The 25,127-nt window shown below is 42.3% G+C and overlaps 1 protein-coding gene across 1 annotated transcript in view; it reads right to left on the bottom strand.

Moving 5' to 3' along the window:
* slc22a16 (solute carrier family 22 member 16) overlaps positions 1 to 24,554 on the bottom strand; it is a 61,912-nt gene extending 37,358 nt beyond the window's left edge. Inside the window, exons 1-2 of the mRNA XM_029732956.1 lie at positions 24,453 to 24,554; positions 15,973 to 16,455 (exon numbers count right to left, since the gene is read on the bottom strand). Coding sequence (XP_029588816.1) covers positions 15,973 to 16,455; positions 24,453 to 24,496 — 527 coding nt within the window. The 5' untranslated portion in view covers positions 24,497 to 24,554. The remainder of the gene's footprint in view (positions 1 to 15,972; positions 16,456 to 24,452) is intronic.
* Positions 24,555 to 25,127: the final 573 nt, after the last annotated feature.

The following is a 25,127-nucleotide window of genomic DNA, read 5'->3' as shown; positions in this document are numbered from 1 at the left end:
AGCAGTATGCCACAGGATGTTTTTGTGCTGGTAAAAGGCAGGCAAGTCTGGAGTGAACCAAGGGCTATATCTGTTCTTAGTTCTACATTTTTTGAATGGGGCATGTTTATTTAAGATGGTGAGGAAAGCACTTTTAAAGAATAACCAGGCATCCTCTACTGACGGAATGATGTCAATATCCTCCCAGGATACCTGGGCCAGGTCGATTAGAAAGGCCTGCTCGTTGAAGTGTTTTAGGGAGCGTTTGACAGTGATGAGGTGTGGTCGTTTGACCGTGGACCCATTTCGGATGCAGGCAATGAGGCAGTGGTCGCTGAGATCCTGGTTGAAGACAGCAGAGGTGTATTTAGAGGGCAGGTTGGTCAGGATGATATCTATGAGGGTGCCCGTGTTTACATATTTAGAGTTGTACCTGGTAGGTTCCATGATAATTTGTGAGATTGAGGGCATCTAGATTAGATTGTAGGATTTGTGGCTTGCACCAGACCTCCATCCCATCCCTGTATCCCTCTTCCCCTCACTCATCACCGCTCACTACATCTCTATGCTTCTTGTCCGGCAGGGAAAGTTTGTTTATAGTTGAAAGTAATGGATTTTGTTGCATTATTTGAGCTTAAAATGTACATTTAAGGGAATTTTATGAGGGAAAACATTTGTTTTGGGAATTTTCGAAGTACTTTCAATATTGTTAATTTCAGCCGGTGCACAATTGGCCCAGCATCGTCCAGGTTAGGGGAGGGTTTGGCCGGTTGGGCTGTCCTTGTCCTATCGCGCTCTAGCGACTCCTTGTGGTGGGCCGGACGCATGCACGCTGACTTCGATCGCCAGTTGTACAGTGTTTCCTCCAACACATTGGTGCGACTGGCTTCCTGGTTAAGCGAGCAGTTAGAAGAAGCAGTGGTGCTTGGCAGGGTCGTGAAAAATTATTGTATGTAGTTTCTTGCAATAGGCCTCTGTGACTTAAAATGATATTTCTCTCAAAATGTTGATTCCTAAAAGATGTCCGGTAATTTGGTTGATTCCATCAGATTTGTCTATAATCCTAAATGAATCAGGAATGAGCAGAGTCAGGTATACCATAAGGACCCCTTATTCATGTCCTCATTACATGTAATGCAACAACATTCCTCATGGTCTGTCAAGTTCTCTACTTTTGATAGATTTAAGCAAACAATATTGGAATTACCATGGTCACAACCATAAACTGTCAACTATCTGCCTGATAAATAGAATATACATTTTTGTTCAAGTATGTTAGGTTTTAGAGTCCTGAAGCAACTGAAGAAAAACTGAATTGCTACTGTGTATATCATTTGAATAAAGAAGAAAAATGCAAGTTTTGTCAACTCCATAAAACATCAACTGTCAGAGCGCTGAAAGATCTGATTGCATGGTTATGTTTTTATTAGGGATTTTCAAATTAATAATTGTCTATATTTTATAAGTGTTTCTATTGAACTTTTATATTTAGAGGCAAAAATATGTCTGTTTTGAGTATCTATTGTCAACTCTGTCAGTGGCTTGTCAACTATGTAACTGATGGCTAACCCTTAAGACCCTTTTCAATATTCTCCAAAAATATGTAATGACTGTTCTGCAAAATAGAGTGCCTTCGGAAAGTATTCAGACCCTTGACTTCTTCCACATTTTGTTAGGTTACAGCCTTATTCTAAAATGTATAAATATGTTTTTCCCCTCATCAATGTACACACTATACCCCATAATGACAAAGCAAAAACATTTTTATATTTTTATACATTTTTGCAAATTTATTAAACATAACCGGAAATATCACATTTACATAAGTATTCAGTCTCTTTACTCAGTACTTTGGCAGCGATTACAGCCTTAAATCTTCTTGGGTATGACACTTAGCATACCTGTATTTTGGGTGTTTCTCACATTCTTCTCTGCAGATCCTCTCAAGTTCTGTCAGGTTGTATGGGGAGCGTTGCTGCACAGCTATTTTGCTGCACAGCTATGATGCTGCCACCACCATGCTTCACCGTAGGGATGGTGCCAGGTTTCCTCCAGACATGACTAGGGCTGTTGAGGTGATCATATTACCTCCAAACCGGTGGTCACGAGTCATGAAGGTAGTCAAATTCCACATGATCGTTTAATCACGGTATTTAGGCTTCTCCATGCTCTGATGCTGCTGACGGTCATTAGAAGCCTACCAAACTTGCTAACTGCCTGGTACTCAGCACTAATGACTCTGATATCAATGCAAATGTATTCGAAAATCTAATCAAACACTTCATGAGAGCCAATGAGCTCATGTTGCACAACATTTCTATAGGCTATGTAATTGCGGGAGTGATGGCCACTAATAAAAAGACGAGGATCCCATTGGCTTTCTATAGGCTAGGCCTACTATATTTATTTCTCAACGTTAAGCACATTGTTTCTCTTCACAACAGGAGTATAGCCTACCTGGCTGTCATGAAAGAAAACCACAGGGAAAAGCGCACTCCATTCGTTATTTAAGATTTTATTTATTTATAAATGTTACCTTTATTTAACCAGGCAAGTCAGTTAACCTCTACGGGCTAGGGGGCAGCATTGAGAATTTTGGAAAAAATATGTGCCCATTTTTAACTGCCTCCTACACCAACTCAGAAGCTAGAATATGCATATTATTGTTCAGGTTTGGATAGAAAACACCCTAAAGTTTCTAAAACTTTGAATGGTGTCTGTGAGTATAACAGAACTCCTATGGCAGGCAAAAACCTGACAAGGTTTCATGCAGGAAGTGGCCTGTCTGACAAGGAGTCGTTCTTCTTGTCTCTGTTTATTGAAGAGTAAGGATCTTAGCTGTAACGTGACAATTCCTAGGGCTCCAATAGGCTCTCAGAACCCGGGAAAAAGCTGAACGATGACGAGGCAGCCTCAAGCTGAAACACATTATCTCCTTTTCCAAGTGTCGCATCAGAGGACCATTGAATTAGGCGCGTGCGCGATTCGCCCCCGTGGAGAATTTTCATTCGGCTGTTTAGCTAATTGCAGATTCCCGGTCGGAATATTAACGCTTTTCTACGAGATAAATGGCATAAAAATTGATTTTAAACAGCGGTTGACATGCTTCGAAGTACGGTAATGGAATATTTAGAAATTTCACGTTCTGCGCCATGCGCACGACCGTGATTTAGCATTCTGATAGTGTCTAGAACGCACGAACAAAACGCCGCTGTTTGGATATAATGATGGATTATTTGGGACCAAACCTACATTTGTTATTGAAGTAGAAGTCCTGGGAGTGCATTCTGATGAAGAACAGGAAAGGTAAGACCATTTTTCTTATAGGAAATATGATTTTGATGAAGGCTAATCTTGCCGGGTGTCTAAATAGCTAGCCCGTGATGGCTGGGCTATGTACTTAGAATATTGCAAAATGTGCTTCATCCGAAAAGCTATTTTAAAATCGGACATATCGAGTGCATAGAGGAGTAATGTATCTATAATTCTTAAAATAATTGTTATGCTTTTTGTGAACGTTTATCGTGAGTAATTTAGCAAATTGTTAGTAAATTCCCCGGAAGTTTGCGGGGGGTATGCTTTTTCTGAACGTCACATGCTAATGTAAAAAGCTGATTTTTGATATAAATATGAACTTGATTGAACAGACATGCATGTATTGTATAACATAATGTCCTAGGTGTGTCATCTGATGAAGATCATAAAAGGTTAGTGCTGCATTTAGCTGTGGTTTAGGTTTTTGTGACATTATATGCTAGCTTGAAAAATGGGTGTCTGATTATTTCTGGCTGGGTACTCTGCTGACATAATCTAATGTTTTGCTTTCGTTGTAAAGCCTTTTTGAAATCGGACAGTGTGGTTAGATTAACGAGAGTCTTGTCTTTAAATAGCTGTAAAATAGTCATATGTTTGAGAAATTGAAGTAATAGCATTTCAAACGTTTTAAAAATCGCGCCACAGGATGACACTAGCTGTTACGTAGGTGGGACGAATTCATCCCGCCGGTCCCATAGAGGTTAAGAACAAATTCTTATTTGTTACACCAGCCAAACCCAGATGACGCTGGGCCAATTGTGAGCCGCCCTATGGGACTCCCAATCACAGCCGGTTGTGATACAGCCTTGGATCGAACCAGGGTGTCTGTAGTGATGCCTCTAGCACTAAGATGCAGTGTCTTAGACAGTTGCGCCACTCGGGAGCCCCATGACATGTGTTTTTTCCCACTGCCCGTGTTTTGATACAGGTGCATGATAATGGTCCATTCTAAATCAAAACAAATGTCACAGATATATTATTTAGTATATGTAAAGACAAGATTAAATCAAGAATAGTCTGATGGGTGACAATATTAGCCTATCTCTTGTGAATTATATATTATCACTTGTGAATGATGCCCAGCATAAGAAACAATGCCTTTTTTTTGGCGACTTTTTCTAATCATAGTCACACACCTTACGTAGCCTAGCCCATAGGCCTAAATGTTTTAATACAGTTTGTATCACAACTAAAGTGGCCAAATAACTTCTTAAAATTAAGCACGTTAATACGCTTTACAATGGGTGTAGAGCCTAACTGGCATGCATAAGCAGCGTGTGAGTTTCAAGTTTGGGGAAGATAATTTTCACCATAAAAATGCACCTTTCTAATAAAAGCATTACATGCATAATTGCATTTGCGGTCACTTTTGATAATGGTGTTTTCCGCTAATGGAACATTTGCACTTATAGGCTACTACCATGTTGCGCATTGCTGCGCTTATATTGTGAAGAAATAGCCTAATAGTTTATCAACATTTTAAGCTAAACAGTCTGATCTGTTTAGCTTAAAGTGGTTGTATTAATTTGGGGTCTATCGCATCCCACAAATGTCCCAGACTATGTTGGGAATATTTATTTCTTGCACAGAATACAATAGGTCGACTTTTGTACTATTGAGGATAGTAGATTGAATTCGGCTAGTGCTTTGGCTGTTCGTTAGGCCTACTCATCACTGGCCGCAAAAGGCATGGATATTTTTAGAGTGCATTACGGCCACACAAAGGGGATGCCGCCGTGAAATTCTAGGCATTATCAAGTGCTTGTCAAATTGTGAATGAGTGACTGATGTAGTGTGTACAGCCTGCACACAAAAAAACAAAGCAGAGCTCATGCCTTTCAAGTAACTTTTTTCATATCAACATTTGTCTCATCATGCAGCCTTTACAATGTATTAAAAATCAAAACATATAGCCCAACGTTTGTAGAACATCTAAAGTTACATTAATAACTCTAAATTAAGCATATAGGAATACCTATTTCTTTGTTAACCGCTCAACACCGAATAGCCATGCGCACTCCCTCAATTCGTTTTGGGAAAAATATCCTTTCTATTTTATTCAACTTTCTTCAATAGTATTCTTCATACTATAAAATATTGCCACGGAATTCGAAGCAAATCTTGTCTGCTAAATGAACTAGTGCAGTCCACAGCCATATTGTATCAGGGCCTAACACAAGGACAACTCAGAGTATGCTATTCTGTTCTTCTGAAATAGACTACATTTTCTTTATATCATGCCTCTTTAGACCTGTCTAAAATAAATAATGGATTTATTGTGAAGGTGCAGGCTATATTACATGGATTTATTAGACTTTTTCAAATGTATATGTTCCAAAGGTCTGCATCAGAAGCTTGTGTGGATAAGCTCTGGATAAGAGCGTCTGCTAAATGACTTAAATGTAAATGTAAGCCAGGAGATGCTAAATATTAATTAACGGTCAATTACCGTGAGACCGACAGTTATTTCCCCCGGCTGGCTAAATTTCATGACCGCCAAAGCCCTAGAAGTGACGCTTGGCATTCAGGTCAAAGAGTTAACTGTTGCTTTGATCAGACCAGATAATTTTGTTTCTCATGGTCTGAGAGTTTTTAGTTAACGTTTGGCAAACTCCAAGGGGGCTGTCATGTGCCTTTTATTTAGGAGTGTCTTCCGTCTGGCCACTCTACCATAAAGGCTTGATTGGTGGATGCTACAGAGATGGTTGTTCTTCTGGAAGGCTCTCCCACCTCCACAAAGGAACTCTAGAGCCCTTCTCCCCAGATTGCTCAGTTTGGCTGGGTGGACAGCCAGCTCTAGGAAGAGTCTTGGTGGTTCCAAACTTCTTCCATTTAAGAATGATGGAGGCCACTGTGTTCTTGGGGACCTTCAATGCTGCAGAAATGTTTTGGCACCCTTCCCCAGATCTGTGCCTCAACACAATCCTGTCTCGGAGTTTAACAGACAATTCCTTCGACCTCATGACTTGGTTTTTGCTCTGAGATTCACTGTCTTCTGTGTGACCTTATATAGACTTGTGTGTGCCTTTCCAAATAATGTCCAATCGATAGAATTTACCACAGGTGGACTCCAATCAAGTTGTAGAACCATCTCAAGGATAATCAATGGAAACAGGATGCATCTGAGCTCAAATTCAAGTCTCATAGCAAAGGGTCTGAATACTTATATGTTTTTTTATTAATTCATACATTTGCAAACATTTCTAAAAAACGGTTTTCACTTTGTCATTATGGGGTATTGTGTGTAGATTTCTGAGGAAATTATTTATTTAATCCATTTTAGAATAAGGCTGTAAAGTAACAAAATGTGGAAAAGGTCAATGGGTTTGAATACTTTCCGAAGGCACTGTATGCTTAAATAATTGAAGTATTTGCTGTGCTAGACCTAATGGATAATGTTTGCTTTATAAATGTTGTTTTAGTTCTAAATCTAGAAAAACATGTAAAAATGCTAACGAAATTAGCCCTGGAGCATTTAATAGTGCTATAAAACAAAACAAAATAGGTTTGGAGATTTGTATTACATATAATGTTAGAATTAAACAATCAAGGCCAATAAACACTTGTTTCACAATAATTGTAAAAATGAAATGCCTTTTATGGTGTCTGACAGAGTTTACATAAATCCAGTTAGTTGCATTTATTATGTTTTTTTTTACAAAATTAGGTTGTTCCTTTACATGGTGTGACAGCTGATACTTTGATCTATCAAGATATATATTTCAAATTGTGTCAATATTAAGACAAATATATAGCTAAAAAACAGCAACATTTTCTCTCTGCCTCAAAGCAAAATGTATAAAATAGCATGAGATTAGCTATAAAACTACACACTTTTCTCTCTGCCCCATGGCAAAAGGGGGGGCTTTGCTCAGACTTCATGGGGGGCCCGCAAATCTACACTACGCCACTGATAGTGTACCCTTCTTCTGCATTACACAGACCGTCCGACCAAGTGACCGACCGTTGTATCTTACATGCTGACCACACTGTTTGCGTTACGTGCTCGAGCGTTGCAAAATAAATGTACACATACATGTTATTCAATAATTTCCTCCAAACTGCTCACGCGCGTCAAAGAGTGTCTGCGAAGCCAGGCGCTAAAATAGAACTTTGCTCTAAAATAGAACTTGGTTCTATTTTTGATGCTTGACGCGCTGCAAGTCCCACTTCTCCCATCTCCTCAGTGGCTTTTAGTAGCATATACACTCGTGGGTGATTGAAAGATGAACTGAGGTCCACACTCCAGATCAGTTGGTGGTGGTAATGCACCTTAAAGTTGGTTGCCAAGCGCAATATAAAATCCAAAGAAGAAGACTGAAGGAGGAGAGATTACTAGAAACTAACAAGGTTTACCCTTTTATCTGTGGATTAATTGTCAGAGTAAAGGACAATTAATCCACAGATGCATTTCAGGTAAAATAACAACCCAATGTTCATATCCCAAGACAAATCAGCTAGCAACAGCAAGCAAGCTAGCTAAATTGCCTTGAAAATTTCATGCGTTTCGACCAGTCCCCAAATAAATCTAGTTGGTACAGAGTTCGTTTTGATATATCAAACTGCTTGTCCTGATTGCGTCTGGTGTGGATGGACAAAATCAACATGTGTGTGATGGTCTACGCGCGTGCCCGGTCTAGTCAGTATGTTACAGTATTGTTAGTTACTCCAAAAGTAAAATGACAACAAGGGGTGCAGTGCTGCTGGAGCTGGTAAAAGTATTTCTGATGAATTGTAAATAAATAATTTTTAATTACCACAAACATTCCATGAAAAATTATAGAAAGGCAAACCAAACAAATATGTATAGCAGCCTAGATGTATGGTAAATGGGTGTCTCTTCTCTGGCAGTGGCAAGAATGATGACAAATTGTAGGTTACGTGTGTGCACAGTGGAGGCCCGTTGGAGGCTTGATCACTTTGGACAATAAAAAAAAATCCTTGATGTTCATAAAATTCCCCTCTCTTCTCTTGTGTAGTGGAACCCAGAATGACATGTGACCACTTGTTTACGGCGACACCGTTCTGCTGAGGACAACACAACTAGAGTGGCCATCGCAAAGTCCAAGGAGCCTGACCCTCTTTGGAATTTGCTGTAGCCCTGCTTGGGATATTTAGCCTACATTGGCAATTGGTTGAGACACAGGGCCCGTTCTAGCTTGGTATGTCAGGGTGGGCAATTGGAAATGTAAATTGGGCCAAGTTGGAGGCAACAATGCATTTAGGCTATAGTTTGAGACGTAGTAATGATTTATGTTCACTACTTGGACAATTGATTTGACAGCATGTTTAATCCATGCAAATAAATTCTATGAATTCTGTTTTCTTGTATTCTGTAATATGGTATATTGTAACACTGTCTTCAAGCTAATCAAATGTAATTTATGATACAATGTGTGCACTACACAATACATTGAAATACCTACTAACAATAAAGCTCTCCTCTCAAACAGTGCAATGATATTAAAGGGAAATTTCACAGCTGCTCTAGTGAAGAATTTGGACACACCTACTCATTCAAGGTTTTTTCTTTATTTTTATTATTTTCTACATTGTGGAATAATAGTAAAGACATCAAAACTAAGAAATAACACCTATGGAATCATAGTAACCAAAAAAGTGTTAGACAAATCAAAATGTATTTTAGATTTTAGATTCTTCAAAGTAGCCCCCCTTTGCCTTGATGACAGCTTTGCATACTTTTTGCATTCTTTCAACCAGCTTCATGAGGTAGTCACCTGGACTGCATTTCAATTGTTTCAAAAAATAAAAATAAAAAACAAACGGAAAAGTGGTGCGTGCATATGTACTCAACCCCTTCGCTATGAAGCCCCTAAATAAGATATGGTGCAACCGATTACCTTCAGAAGTCACAGAATTAGTTAAATAAAGTCCACCTGTGTGCAATCTAAGTGCCCCATATCTTTTACATGATCTCAGTATATATATATATATATATACTACTCAAAAAAATAAAGGGAACACTTAAACAACACATCCTAGATCTGAATGAAAGAAATAATCTTATTAAATACTTTTTTCTTTACATAGTTGAATGTGCTGACAACAAAATCACACAAAAATAATCAATGGAAATCCAATTTATCAACCCATGGAGGTCTGGATTTGGAGTCACACTCAAAATTAAAGTGGAAAACCACACTACAGGCTGATCCAACTTTGATGTAATGTCCTTAAAACAAGTCAAAATGAGGCTCAGTAGTGTGTGTGGCCTCCATGTGCCTGTATGACCTCCGTACAATGCCTGGGCATGCTTCTGATGAGGTGGCGGATGGTCTCCTGAGGGATCTCCTCCCAGACCTGGACTAAAGCATCCGCCAACTCCTGGACAGTCTGTGGTGCAACATGGCATTGGTGGATGGAGCGAGACATGATGTCCCAGATGTGCTCAATTGGATTCAGGTCTGGGGAACGGGCGGGCCAGTCCATAGCATCAATGCCTTCCTCTTGCAAGAACTGCTGACACACACCAGCCACATGAGGTCTAGCATTGTCTTGCATTTGGAGGAACCCAGGGCCAACCGCACCAGCATATGGTCTCACAAGGGGTCTGAGGATCTCATCTCGGTACCTAATGGCAGTCAGGCTACCTCTGGCGAGCACATGGAGGGCTGTGCGGCCCCCCAAAGAAATGCCACCCCACACCATGACTGACCCACCGCCAAACCGGTCATGCTGGAGGATGTTGCAGGCAGCAGAACATTCTCCACTGCGTCTCCAGACTCTGTCACGTCTGTCACGTGCTCAGTGTAAACCTGCTTTCATCTGTGAAGAGCACAGGGCGCCAGTGGCGAATTTGCCAATCTTGGTGTTCTCTGGCAAATGCCAAACGTCCTGCACGGTGTTGGGCTGTAAGCACAACCCCCACCTGTGGACGTCGGGCCCTCATACCACCCTCATGGAGTCTGTTTCTGACCGTTTGAGCAGACACATGCACGTTTGTGGCCTGCTGGAGGTCATTTTGCAGGGCTCTGGCAGTGCTCCTCCTGCTCCTCCTTGCACAAAGGCGGAGGTAGCGGTCCTGCTGCTGGGTTGTTGCCCTCCTACGGCCTCCTCCACGTCTCCTGATGTACTGGCCTGTCTCCTGGTAGTGCCTCCATGCTCTGGACACTACGCTGACAGACACAGCAAACCTTCTTGCCACAGCTCGCATTGATGTGCCATCCTGGATGAGCTGCACTACCTGAGCCACTTGTGTGGGTTGTAGACTCCGTCTCATGCTACCAGGAAGAATAGGAACTGAGAAGTGGTCTGTGGTCCCCACCTGCAGAACCACTCCTTTATTGGGGGTGTCTTGCTAATTGCCTATAATTTCCACCTGTTGTCAATTCCATTTGCACAACAGCATGTGAAATTTATTGTCAATCAGTGTTGCTTCCTAAGTGGACAGTTTGATTTCACAGAAGTGTGATTGACTTGGAGTTACATTGTGTTGTTTAAGTGTTCCCTTTATTCTTTTGAGCATTGTATATACACCTGTTCTGAAAGGCCCCAGAGTCTGCAACACCACTAAGCAAGAGGCACCACCAAGCAAGTGGCACCATGAAGACCAAGGAGCTCTCCAAACAGGTCAGGGACAGGTCAGAGCACCATTACATCTATTATTAAAAAATGCTAAGAATATGGCACCACAACAAACCTGCCAAGAGAGGGCCGCCCACCAAAACTCATGGACCAGGCAAGGAGGGCATTAATCAGAGAGGCAACAAAGAGACCAAAGATAAAATAGGTTTGGAGATTTGTATTACATATAATGTTAGAATTAAACAATCAAGGCCAATAAACACTTGTTTCACAATAATTGTAAAAACAATCAAGGCCAATAAACACTTGTTTCACAATAATTGTAAAAAAGCTCCAAGGTGGAGATTGGAGTATCTGTCCATAGGACCACTTTAAGCCGTACACTCCATATGTGGGAGACTCCCCAAACATATGGAAAAAAGTTCTCTGGTCAGATGAGACTACAATTGTGCTTTCTGACCATCAAGGAAAATGCTTTGTCCGGCGCAAACCAAACACCTCTCTTCACCCCGAGAATACCATCCCCACAGTGAAGCATGGTGGTGGAAGCATCATGCTGTGGGGATGTTTTTCATCAGCAGGGACTGGGAAACTGGTCAGAATGGAAGGAATGATGGATGGCGCTAAATACCGGGAAATTCTTGAGGGAAACCCGTTTCAGTCTTCCAGAGATTTGAGACTGGGAGGAGGTTCACCTTCCAGCAGGACAATGAACCTAAGCATACTGCTAAAGCAACACTCAAGTGGTTTAAGGGGAAACATGTAAATGTCTTGGAATGGCCTAGTCAAAGCCCAGACCTCAATCCAACTGAGAATCTGTGGTATGACATAAAGATTGCTGTACACCAGCGGAACCCATCCAACTTGAAGGAGCTGGAGCAGTTTTGCATTGAAGAATGGGCAAATATTCCAGTGGCTAGATGTGCCAAGCTTATAGAGACATACCTCAAGAGACTTGCAGCTGTAATTGCTGCAAAAGTTGGCTCTACAAAGTATTGCCTTTGGGGGGGGTGAATAGTTATGCACGCTCAAGTTGTCTGTTTCTTTTCTTATTTCTTGTTTGTTTCACAATATAAAATACTTTGCATCTTCAAAGTGGTAGGCATGTTGTGCAAATCAAATGATACAAACCCCCCAAAAGTCTATTTTAATTCCAGGTTGTAAGGCAACAAAATAGGAAAAATGCCAAGGGGGGTGAATACTTTCGCAAAACACTGTATGTCCAGTAATATGTTATTAACATATCATACTGTATGTGTCACAAAAATGTTGAATTTCCTCACTACACGCAAATACAAGTATTGGTTGTAAACAAATCACAATATCCAGAATTCATAGCTAATTCATGAGGTGGAGGACCGCCCTGTGGATGTGTGAGCTCTTCTTGGAAAGAGGAATCATCAGAAGCAGCCATTGTGGCAATTAATTTATCTATAGACAGTGCACGGTACAATAGCTCCTGTTAACGTGTAAACTAGTACGGCCCCGTTTTGAAAAGTGTTTGAGGGTGGGAACAAGGAAGTATGGCTCCCATTAGGCTGTTGTCTTTACAAAGCCAGAGAAAATGAGTCAACCTACACTGAACAAAAATATAAATGCAACATGCAACAATTTCAAAGATTTTATGGAGTTACAGTTCCAATGAGGAAATCTGTCAATTTAAATATATTCCTTATGACCTAATCTATGGATTTCACATAACTGGGAATACAGATATGAATCTGTTGGTCACAGAGACCTTTAAAAAAAGGTAGGGGCGTTGGTCAGAAAACCAGTCAGAATCTTCGCATAGACTTGTGGAATGTTGTTCCACTCCTCTTCAATAGCTGTGTGAAGTTGCTGGATATTGGCGGGAACTGGAACACGCTGTCATACACATTGATCCAGAGGATCCAAAGCATGCTCAATGGGTGACTGTCTGGTGAGTACGCAGGCCATGGAAGAACTGGGACATTTTCAGCTTCCAGGAATTGTGTACAGATCCCTGCAACATGGAGCCGTGCATTTCCATGCTGAAACATGAGGTGATTGTGGCAGATGAATGCCACGGCAATGGGCCTCAGGATCTTGACATGGTATTTCTGTTTATTTCTGTGTTTCAAATTGCCATCGATAAAATATAATTTTGTTCGTTGTCCGTAGCTTATGCCTGCCCATACCATAACCCAACCGCCACTATGGGGCACTCTGTTCACAACGTTGAAATCAGCAAACCGCTCACCCACACGACGCCACACACACTGTCTGCCATCTGCCCAGTACAGTTGAAACTGTGATTCATCTGTGAAGAGCACACTTCTCCAGCGTGCCAGTGTCCATCGAAGGTGAGCATTTGCCCGCTGAAGTAGGTACACCGAACTGCAGTCAGGTCAAGACCCTGGTGAGAACGACGAGCATACAGATGAGCTTCCCTAAGACGTTTTCTGACAGTTTGTGCAGAAATTATTTGGTTGTGCAAACCTACAATTTCATCAGCTGTCTCAGACCATCTCACAGGTGAAGAAGACAGATGTGGAGGTCCTGGGCTGGTGTGGTTACACATGGTTTGGGGTTGTGAGGCTGGTTGGACGTACTGCCAAATTCTCTAAAATGATGTTGGAGAAGGAACATTAAATTATCTGGCAACAGCTCTGGTGGACATTCCTACAGTCAGCATGCCAATTGCATGCTTCCTCAAAACTTGAGATATCTGTGTCATTGTGTTTGTGACAAAACTGCACATTTTAGAGTGGCCTTTTATTGATCCCAGCACAAGGTGCAACTGTGTAATTATGATGCTGTTTAATCATCTTCTTGATATGCCACACCTGTTAGGTGGATGGATTATCTTGTCAAAGGAGAAATGCTCACTAACAGGTACGTAAACAAATTTGTGCACACAATTATTTGAGAGAAATGAGCTTTTTAGTGCATATGGACAATTTCTGGGAATTTTTATTTAACGCATGAAACATGGGATCAACACTTTACATGTTGCGTTTTATATTTTTGTTCAGTGTTGATATCCTGCAATGTTCTGGCAGATAGGAACAACGTTGAGACAAGTCCAATGGCTCTACTGAACAAAGACAACTATATCTACTCGCATGATCGTGCAATCGGCGAAACACAAAGGCCACAATAATTGCTACAAAACATGACTCATTAAATGTTTTGAACAGCAGGCTCAATCAACCAATGAAAAAAACACAGCTATTGGGCATAAAAATGTTTGAAACACTTTCTCATCACTCATAATGATTAGGGAGACTGCAAAACCACCCCAAATAGTGTCTAGCGGTGAAGTTTCACTTTAAGCTGTATGTATTTGTATTTATCACGTTTAGGGAAGTTCACGACAGTGTCATAGTTTATTACTAGACAGGAGGCCGGCAAAACGACAGGTCAAGGGCAAGAGGAGGTCAGTAATCCAGATCAGAGTCCAAAAGGTACAGAACAACAGGCACTCTCAGGGTCAGGACAAGCAGAGGTCAATAATCTAGTGTGGTACAGAACAGCAGGCAGGCTTAGCCTTAGGGTCAGGGCAGGCAGAATGGTCAAAACTTTGAAAACTAGAAACAGACAGGAGCAAGGGGAAAACTGCTGGTAGGCTTGACGAACAAAACAAACTGTCAACAGACAAACAGAGAGCACAGGTATAAATACACTGGAGATAATGGGGAAGATGGGAGAGACCTGGAGGGGGTGGAGACAAGCATAAAGACAGGTGAAACAGATCAGGGTGTGACAGTATTTACATTAGGCTATAACCTACAAATTGCTATGCCACGTAGTTGTAGGCCTATTTGGCTAATGGCCTACTGCAAATTATTATTGTTTGTTCCTGAACTTGTTCCTCCAGCTATCCTTCAGTTCCAAAAGTTGGTTCAACTTCTTTAACATTATTGCATGACCCTGGCGCTGTCCTTTCAGTACCACGAAGGGTGCGTCAATTGTTTAAAATGACATCTCATCAGGTGGTGATTGACTCCGCTGTCCTCACGACGCCAGGACAGCGGAGTCAATCACCACCTTCCGGAGACACCTGAAACCCCACCTCTTTAAGGAATACCTGGGATAGGATAAAGTAATCCTTCTAACCCCCCCCCCCCAAAAGATTTAGATGCACTATTGTAAAGTGGTTGTTCCACTGGATATCATAAGGTGAATGCACCGATTTGTAAGTCGCTCTGGATAAGAGCGTCTGCTAAATGACTTAAATGTAAATGTAAATGTAAATCAAGATCTGTTGCTTACACCCAGTAGTCCTATTCATCACTTATTATTATTATTATTATTATTATAATAAATAGAAGATGATCACTTCTCACAATGGTGCTTGTTTAGTAAAGTTAAATCAAAGCAGAATCAATGTCTCGCAAGATCACATAATGATTCATTCGCATTTACATAACAGATCCAGATATAATACCATAGCAGAGTAGACCTATAATATTAATGTTACACCAAAAACACCTACTCATTTCTAATGAGATTTTAGGACGGCTAGCTGAAGCTGAATAGTTGAATATTTTCTCATGCGACAAAACTCAACAGAGTGTGCCACTAGGCTGGATATATGCTTTGATTGAAACAAAATACAAGAAATGCTAATAGTCTGTTAACACCATCTGCTCTAATTCTCTCACGAAACAGTCATTCAAAAAATCCATATTCCCATGAAACTACTGAGCTCAATCAAATGATTGGTACGGAAATGCAATTTGGACGTTTCACCAGTAAAACGTGAAGAATTATCATTCACGATTGACAGTGATGATGGCCTATTTTGAAATTTGGTATCCTATGCCTAACTTGGTGTTTGAGGGTATTAAAAATGTACATTTGTCTTGAGACAATATGTGTGGGCATAGGCAGATGTTGAAATTGTTATGTATATTTTATAATGATAGGCTATGCAATTGGCCACGTCCGTCGGTACAAACTTTGATTGAGGAAATTATGATGTAATTTACTTATTTATTTTCCTCTCCCTCACATAAAACAAATTGCTCTACACCACTGATGACGACGTCCATGTTTTGTCATCGACACCCTTCCAGTTATCAAGGTTCTCCAGGGCACAGGGACACCGCAGGGGACAGACATGGTCCCCATATTTGGGATTAAGTAGGTGGGGAGAGCTACTCTTACCTATCAGCGATGTCCCCGAACACCAGTGCTCCGACCAGCACCCCCGTCATAAACGTGGGCTGACACAGCTTGGCCAGCCATTCCCTGTCACACACCAGGTCCCAGTCCGTCACGATGCTCTGATACACCTCACTGTGGTCGTACACGTAATGGTAGTTCTCGTCACACTTTTCCGTCGTCCTGTTGACGACCTGCTCGTAGGTAAAGTCTGTGGGGTTCATCCGCTGAGCGCGCTGGCAGGTGCTAAGCTCCCACTGTTGGCCCACAGCCGTTCGGACCACCATGGGCCCGTTCGCCGGTTTGAAGAATGGTAGCACCTCCTCCAGGGAAGCACCAGTGTGGTTCCCATACAGGACGTCAGTGATGTTACCTGGCGGAGCACAGACAAAGTTTGGCCTCTCCACGAGGAACACAGAGGCCAGGTAGTGGATTCCGCAGGCTATGGCCTGGAAGACAGCAGCAAAGTACAGACATGCCTGGAATCTAGGAGGCGGAGAGAAGGATGAGAGGGAGGGTACAATAAAAGGTTAAGTTACTTTGTCAAACTTTGCCCTGTAAATGTACAGCGTTATACTGGCAGCACAGTTGCCAGTTAAATACTGTAATTTAGCTTTACATTAGGGATGCTTAACCCTAAGAAGGGTTTTCAGGGCATAGCTTGTGTACTACAAGTGTGAACTACAATTCCAAGGCTGTTTTTTCGCTTGCAAAATGGTTTTCGAAACATATGCTTATATACCTTTATCTTTCATATCAGCGAGAAAGAATTGTTCAAATATTTTTTTAATCAAATCAAATATAGACATAATTTAAAAAAGGTACATTTACTACTTTCCTTTATAGGGTTTGGTTTAGTGTTCCCACACGGACCATATCTCCATGTTACAGTGCTTGATTCCAGAAGACAGATAGAGGACATAGGCAGCCACCTGTGCTAATTAGCTATCTAGCATACTCCGAACACCTGTGTGTAAGCGTAACTGGGGAGGAAATGTAGGACCAGTACGGGAAAATTTTTTTTATGAAATGTATGCATTCACTACTGTAAGTCGCTCTGGATAAGAGCGTCTGCTAAATGACTAAAATGTAAAATGTAAATGTGTAGTTTGTCAACTGGAGGCACACAGCATATGGATCTGTGCAAAACCCCTACATTGTTATTTCTCCCTGATATAAGAGATATGTTCCTTATGTTTTCACGATAGCGAAGTGTTTTAACACTCAGAGGCTCGTAACAAAACTCCCCTGGCCAGAACATACTGTGGTCAGTAGGCGCTACCTCATGATGCCATCTATTTTGTAAACCGTATACTGGCTTTTTTATGGCGGTTTTGGAGCAGTGGCTTCTTGCTTGCTGAGCGGCCTTTCAGGATATGTCGATATAGGACTCGTTTTACTGCAGATATAGATATTTTTGTAACTGTTTACTCCAGCATCTTGTGAAGATGCTGGAGGAAACAGGTACAAAAATATCTATATCCACAGTAAAATGAGTCCTATATCGACATAACCTGAAAGGCCACTGAGCAAGAGAGAAGCCACTGCTCCAAAACAACCATAAACAAGCCAGACTACGGTTTGCAACTGCACATGGTGTCACGTCCTGACCAGTATAAGGGTTATTTGTTATTGTAGTTTGGTCAGGACGTGGCAGGGGGTGTTTGTTTTATGTGGTTCAGGGTGTGTTTTGTGTATGTGTTTAGGTAGAGGGGTGATTTGATTTATTAGTCCGGGGTTTGTTAGTCATTGTTCTATGTTAGTATATTTTCTATGTTCTATCTAGTCTTTTGTATTTCTATGTTTAGTTAATTGGGGTTGGACCTTCAATTGGAGGCAGCTGGTTATTGTTGCCTCTGATTGAGGGTCCTATAATTAGGAGTTTGTTTTTCATGGGATTTTGTGGGAGATTGTGCTTGTTTAGCTGTGTGCCTGACAAGACTCTCCAGTTCGTTTGTGTTTTGTATACGTGTTATGTGTTTTTCCTTCTTCACCAATTAAAAAGAAGATGAGTATATATTTTCCCGCTGCGTCTTGGTCTTTACCCTACGACAACCATGACAGAATCTCCCACCAACCACGGACCAAGCAGCGGAGGAAGCAGCAACAGAAGGACTGTTGGGAATCATGGACATGGGAGGAAATTCTGGACGGGGCTGGACCATGGCACCAGGCTGGGGAATATCGTCGCCCACCGGAGTTGATAGAGGCAGCCAAGGCGGAGCGGCGCTGGTATGAGGCTTTATACGCGCCGATGGGGAAGCACAAGAGGTACCCACAATAAGTGTTTTGGGGGGGCACACGGGTAGTTTGGCTGGGCCAGGATTGAGCCGCAAGCCAACTCCTCGTGCTTATTATGGGAAGCAACTGGAGGGGAGAGCGCCGGAGCATGCGGAAGTGCGCACGATCTCGCCCATGCGCACGCACAGTCCGGTGCGAGCGATTCCAGCCCCTCGCAAGTGCCGTGCTAGAGTAGGCATCCAGCCTGGAAGGAGGATGCCTGCACAGCGCATCTGGCCACCAGTGCACCTCCTAGGCCCAGGCTACCCTACGCCTGCTCTATGCACGGCAACCATCAGGCCTCTGCACAGCCCAGTTCGCCCTGTACCAGCAGTCCGCTTGTGCAGGGCTGCTATTTCTATCCAGCCAAGACGGGTTGTGCAAGAGGTGCGCTCCAGACCTCCAGTACTTACCCATGGCCCGGTATATCCAGTTCCTGCTTCTTGTGCTGACCCTGAAGTGCGTATCCATAGTCTGGCATCTCCTAAACAAACACTACGCACCAGGTTTCCAGTGGTTCAGCCCAGTCCAACTCGTCCTGTTCCTGCTCCTCGCACTAGCCCTGAGGTGCGTGTCTTCAGTCTGGCACATCCGGTACCAGCACCACGCACCAGGCTTCCAGTGCGTCAGCCCAGTCCAACTCGGCCTGTTCCTGCTCCTCGCACTAGCCTTGAAGTGCGTGTCCCCAGTCTGGTACCTCCACTACCAGCCCCACGCATTAGGCATCCAGTGCGTCAGCCCAGTCCCGAGCTTCCGACGACAGTGCCCCGTCCAGAGTGTCTGACAATTGTGCCCCGTCCAGAGTGTCCGACGATTGTGCCCCGTCCAGAGTGTCCGACGATAGTGCCCCGTCCAGAGTGTCCGACGACAGTGCCCTGTCCAGAGTATCCGGCAACAGTACCCCGTCCAGAGTATCCGGCAACAGTGTGCAGTCCGGAACCGAGTGAGACGGCCTACAGTCCGGAACCGAGTGAGTCGGCCTACAGTCCGGAGCTCCCAGAGTTGGCCTACAGTCCAGAGCTCCCAGAGGACAATCCAGGGTCTTCAGTGACTAGCCTCTGGCAAAGGTATGCAGTGGGGGTGGTTTGGTCAGGTAGGGGATTAAGGCCTGAGCCTAAGCTACCTCCACTGTAGGAGGTTTGGGGAGGGGAGGGGTGTTAGCACAGGAGCCGTCGGTGACGGCAGCCACCCTCCCTTCCCTCCTTTTAGTTTTGGGATTTTAGTTTTGTTTTTGGGGTTATTCTTGGTTGTTTATGTGAGGTGCATCCGGGGTCTGCACCTTAGGGGGGGGGGGGTACTGTCACGTCCTGACCAGTATAGGGGTTATTTGTTATTGTAGTTTGGTCAGGACGTTGCAGGGGGTGTTTGTTTTACGTGGTTCAGGGTGTGTTTTGTGTATGTGTTTAGGTAGAGGGGTGATTTGATTTATTAGTCCGGGGTTTGTTAGTCATTGTTCTATGTTAGTATATTTTCTATGTTCTATCTAGTCTTTAGTATTTCTATTTTTAGTTAATTGGGGTTGGACCTTCAATTGGAGGCAGCTGGTTATTGTTGCCTCTGATTGAGGGTCCTATAATTAGGAGTTTGTTTTTCATGGGATTTTGTGCGAGATTGTGCTTGTTTAGCTGTGTGCCTGACAAGACTGTCCAGTTCGTTTGTGTTTTGTATACGTGTCATGTGTTTTTCCTTCTTCACCAATTAAAAAGAAGATGAGTACATATTTTCCCGCTGCGTCTTGGTCTTTACCCTACGACAACCGTGACACATGGGGACAAAGATTGTACTTTTTTGGAGAAATGTCCTCTGGTCTGATAAAACAAAAATATAACTGTTTGGCCATAATGACCATCATTATGTTTGGAGGAGAAAAAGGGAGGCTTGCAAGCGGAATAACACCCTCCAAACCGTGAAGCACGGGGATGGCAGCATCTTGTTGTGGGGGTGCTTTGCTGCAGGAGGGACTGGTGCACTTCACAAAATAGATGGCATCATGAGGTAGGAAAATTATGTGCATATATTGAAGCAACATCTCAAGACGTCAGTCAGGAAGTTAAAGCTTGGTTGCAAATGGGTCTTCCAAATGGACAATGGCCCCAAGCAAAAGTTCTGGCAAAATGGCATAAGCACAACAAAGTCAAAGTATTGGAGTGGCCATCACAAAGCCCTGACCTCAATCCTATAGGAAATGTGTGGGCAGAACTGAAAAGCGTGTGCGAGCAAGGAGGCCTACAAACCTGACTCAGTCACACCAAATCTGTCAGGAGGAATGGGCGAAAATTCACCCAACTTATTGTGGGAAGCTTGTGGAAGGCTACCTGAAAAGTTTGGCCCAAGTTAAACAATTTAAAGGCAATGCTACCAAATACTAATTGAGTGTATGTAAACTTCTGACCCACTGGGAATGTGATGAAAGGAATAAAAGCTGAAATATATCATTCTCTCTATTATTATTCCGACATTTCACATTCTTAAAATAAAGTGCTGATCCTAACTGACCTAAGACACAGGGAATTTTTACCAGGATTAAGTGTCAGAAATTGTGAAAAACTGACTTTAAATGTATTTGGCTAAGGTGTATGTAAACTTCCGACTTCAACTCTATATGTATATATATACACTGCTCAAAAAAATTAAGGGAACACTAAAATAACACATCCTAGATCTGAATGAATGAAATAATCTTATTAAATACTTTTTTCTTTACATAGTTGAATGTGCTGACAACAAAATCACACAAAAATAATCAATGGAAATCCAATTTATCAACCCATGGAGGTCTGGATTTGGAGCCACACTCAAAAATTAAAGTGGAAAACCACACTACAGGCTGATCCAACTTTGATGTAATGTCCTTAAAACAAGTCAAAATGAGCCTCAGTAGTGTGTGTGGCCTCCATGTGCCTGTATAACCTCCCTACAACGCCTGGGCATGCTCCTGATGAGGAGGCGGATGGTCTCCTGAGGGATCTCCTCCCAGACCTGGACTAAAGCATCCGCCAACTCCTGGACAGTCTGTGGCGCAACGTGGCGTTGGTGGATGGAGCGAGACATGATGTCCCAGATGTGCTCAATTGGATTCAGTTCTGGGGAACGGGCGGGCCAGTCCATAGCATCAATGCCTTCCTCTTGCAGGAACTGCTGACACACTCCAGCCACATGAGGTCTAGCATTGTCTTGCATTAGGAGGAACCCAGGGCCAACTGCACCAGCATATGGTCTCACAAGGGGTCTGAGGATCTCATCTCGGTACCTAATGGCAGTCAGGCTACCTCTGGCGAGCACATGGAGGGCTGTGCGGCCCCCCAAAGAAATGCCACCCCACACCATGACTGACCCACCGACAAAAGGGTCATGCTGGAGGATGTTGCAGGCAGCAGAACATTCTCCACGGCGTCTCCAGACTCTGTCACGTCTGTCACATGTGCTCAGTGTGAACCTGCTTTCATCTGTGAAGAGCACAGGGCGCCAGTGGCGAATTTGCCAATCTTGGTGTTCTCTGGCAAATGCCAAACGTCCTGCACGGTGTTGGGCTGTAAGCACAACCCCCACCTGTGGACGTCGGGCCCTCATACCACCCTCATGGAGTCTGTTTGAGCAGACACATGCACATTTGTGGCCTGCTGGAGGTCATTTTGCAGGGCTCTAGCAGTGCTCCTCCTGCTCCTCCTTGCACAAAGGCGGAGGTAGCGGTCCTGCTGCTGGATTGTTGCCCTCCTACGGCCTCCTCCACGTCTCCTAATGTACTGGCCTGTTTCCTGGTAGCGCCTCCATGCTCTGGACACTACACTGACAGACACAGCAAACCTTGCCACAGCTCGCATTGATGTGCCATCCTGGATGAGCTGCACTACCGGAGCCACTTGTGTGGGTTGTAGACTCCGTCTCATGCTATCACTAGAGTGAAAGCACCGCCAGCATTCAAAAGTGACCAAAACATCAGCCAGGAAGCATAGGAACTGAGAAGTGGTCTGTGGTTACCACCTGCAGAACCACTCCTTTATTGGGGGTGTCTTGCTAATTGCCTATAATTTCCACCTGTTGTCTATTCCATTTGCACAACAGCATGTGAAATTTATTGTCAATCAGTGTTGCTTCCTAAGTGGACAGTTTGATTTCACAGAAGTGTGATTGACTTGGAGTTACATTGTGTTGTTTTAAGTGTTCCCTTTATTTTTTTGAGCAGTGTATTATATGAATATTTGGTCTTTAATATAACTTGTACATTTAGTGACCTTAAAGATACACTATGCAGAAATCGCTCAGCCATTTCCTGGTTGCCAAAATTCTATTAGTTCACCTAATTTTAGTTTATGTGACAAAACAAGCAAGTATAGTGTAGAGAATCATTGTACCATCTAAACCACTGTGAAATATATTTTCCATAATCAAAAATATTGTATTTTCAGCTATTTGAAGCTGGTGTACAAAACTGAAAGTAAAAGAGGCAAAAACTAAACATAAAAACGGGAAGCATAGCAATAGCACACATAGAACAGATCTACCGCTTCTTAGACTTGCTTTCAATAAGATTGACACATCTTTAACTACCATTTCAATGTGAATTTGGTCAGGTCTTCCAAAAGTTACATATTGCAGCTTTAATGAAATCTGCCTACCACATATCAGTTAAATTGGTACAGTACTCTCACTCACCGGTGCAACAAATGTAGCCTCATACAAGGCACGACACAAAATATGTTAATGAGCCAGAAACAGCAATACCATGCACCCACTAGTGGTCAAAAGGTTTTTGGTGCTCCAAAAATACGGTAGTGTACTGTATTCTGGGGGATGTAATTATAGTACCATTTGAAATACAGTACTTATTTACAGTAATGTACTGTTGCACATTTTTACTGGAATTTATGGTATAATTGACCAGTTACTCTGAAATCACCCAGAGTACGTTGCAATTTACGGCAATTTACTGTAAATAATTTATAAGGTACATAGCTGTTCGTTTTATTGTATAATACTCTAAAAACAAAGAAGAGCATCATTACAGCACGGTTTCAAGACATATTGTGTGCCTGTGTGTGTGGGGTGGGTGGGTGTTGGGAGAGAGAGACAAAGAGAAAGATGGAGATTTGAGTTAAAATTGGGATTGGGTAAAATCCTAGATCGATGATAGGGACAAACCTATTTGGGGTAAGTGGGTTTATGGGCGCTTAAACACACAACGGGCCGGAGAGCATCCAATAGAGAGAAGTCAGCAGCTGCTGAAAATATTCTTCCATTTCACTGCCCTTTCAAGAAGATATTTACTGAGAAATAAGAAGAAACCCGCACACTGCTCTTGCTAGTGTCAATGCTCTTTATTAAGCTTTAGGTATATTTTATTACGCTTTAGGTAGCCGATACGTAAAGCTTAATAAAGGGCAGTGATACTAGCAAGAGCAGTGTGAGGGTTTCTTCTTTTTTCTCATATTGTTTAACTGTTGCCATGCACCTGCAACAAAGATAGCTCAGATGTGCAAGTGCCTTTTGAAGAAGATATTTACTAAAATAGTCTGCTTCGTTAAAGTCATTTTTACAGGAGGCTTTCAATTTCAGTTAATAACAATATTTTTCAGCATTTTACCCATAATTCCATGCAATATACAGCAATAATTCTGTAAAACACATTTCATTTATTTTACCACGCATTCTACAGTGTTTTCTTGTTCAAATTACAGAAAAGTCAGTGTGCATCAAAGGAATGAAACCGTTACTATCCAACATAATTGATACATGCGTTCTTATAAAGTAGCCTAACAAAAAAAATATTCTTCATATGCAAAAAATCCAAACATTAACTATAGAGTAGGTGTACATTAAGTGTTATGGTTGCATAGTGAGAATGAAAAAAAAAAAAAAATATTCTAAGAGAATGTTTATACAATTTTAACGCGTCAATGATGCAATGCACTACACATCTGTCTCTCTAAAAGCAAGTTCATACCAACTTGAAGAAGGAAGAAAGCTGCTGTATTTTGTTTGCAGAGAGAAAGAAACATCTACTTTAAGGGCTGCCATATTTAGGGACACTATGTAAGCTAACCATAAATATAACCATAATCCCCATAGAGCTATTTAAAAAAGGGTATACGGTCATCATATTCACATGGAGGGTGGTCGAGTGAAAAGGACATAGTCTTATAGTTTATAATAGCAGGGATATCCTGATTCAATGCAATAAACATGTATTGTTCCGGGTAACCTACCTTTTGAAGTGTCCAAACTCATCGAATATACGCTCCACGCTCATAACTCGTTGACAGGTCTGACTCGCCACTGACAATTTGTAAATGTTGGCTTTCACTGGAACACCGAGTAGGAGGGGCGCGCGAATAGGCGACATTTCCTCTCAGTGCGGCTAACAGGAAACATTTTTTTGGCAACTATGGTCAAGAGTGTTGCCAAGGGTGAATTTGACAGCCCCGTAGGCTGGAATTTTTTGTTATTTTTTTCTCCAGGATATTATTTTTAATTTTTATCACTGCTATATGGATAAACGTTACACATTTGGCCTAGCCATGATGTTGTCCTTTGATCAGTCAGATAAGCACTTAGGCCTAACAACTCATCAATTCACTTGTTTCGGAGATCCATTGATTCATCATTCTAGCACTCCAAAATAATACAGTGGCCTTCTGTTTTCTTTGATGAAAGACATCACATTCACTAAATCAATTATCCTACTACATTAAATCATTCATAGACGCTAACTGTCTCTCTCTGTCCCTCTGTTTCTCACAGACACACACCAGCGCCTTTTCCAGGTTTGTGTTTTATGCTTCTTGTGCCTGACACAGACAAACTTGCCGATTCACTGGCGGTCCTATGTGTGTGTCAATCAATCAAATTGTGTTTGTGACGTGCCGAATACAAGAGGTGTA

The sequence above is a fragment of the Salmo trutta genome, chromosome 35, assembly GCF_901001165.1.
Source record: "Salmo trutta chromosome 35, fSalTru1.1, whole genome shotgun sequence".
NCBI lineage: Eukaryota > Metazoa > Chordata > Actinopteri > Salmoniformes > Salmonidae > Salmo > Salmo trutta.
The sequence above is the reverse complement of the archived record's forward strand: the minus strand, read 5'-3'. Positions and strand labels throughout refer to the sequence as shown.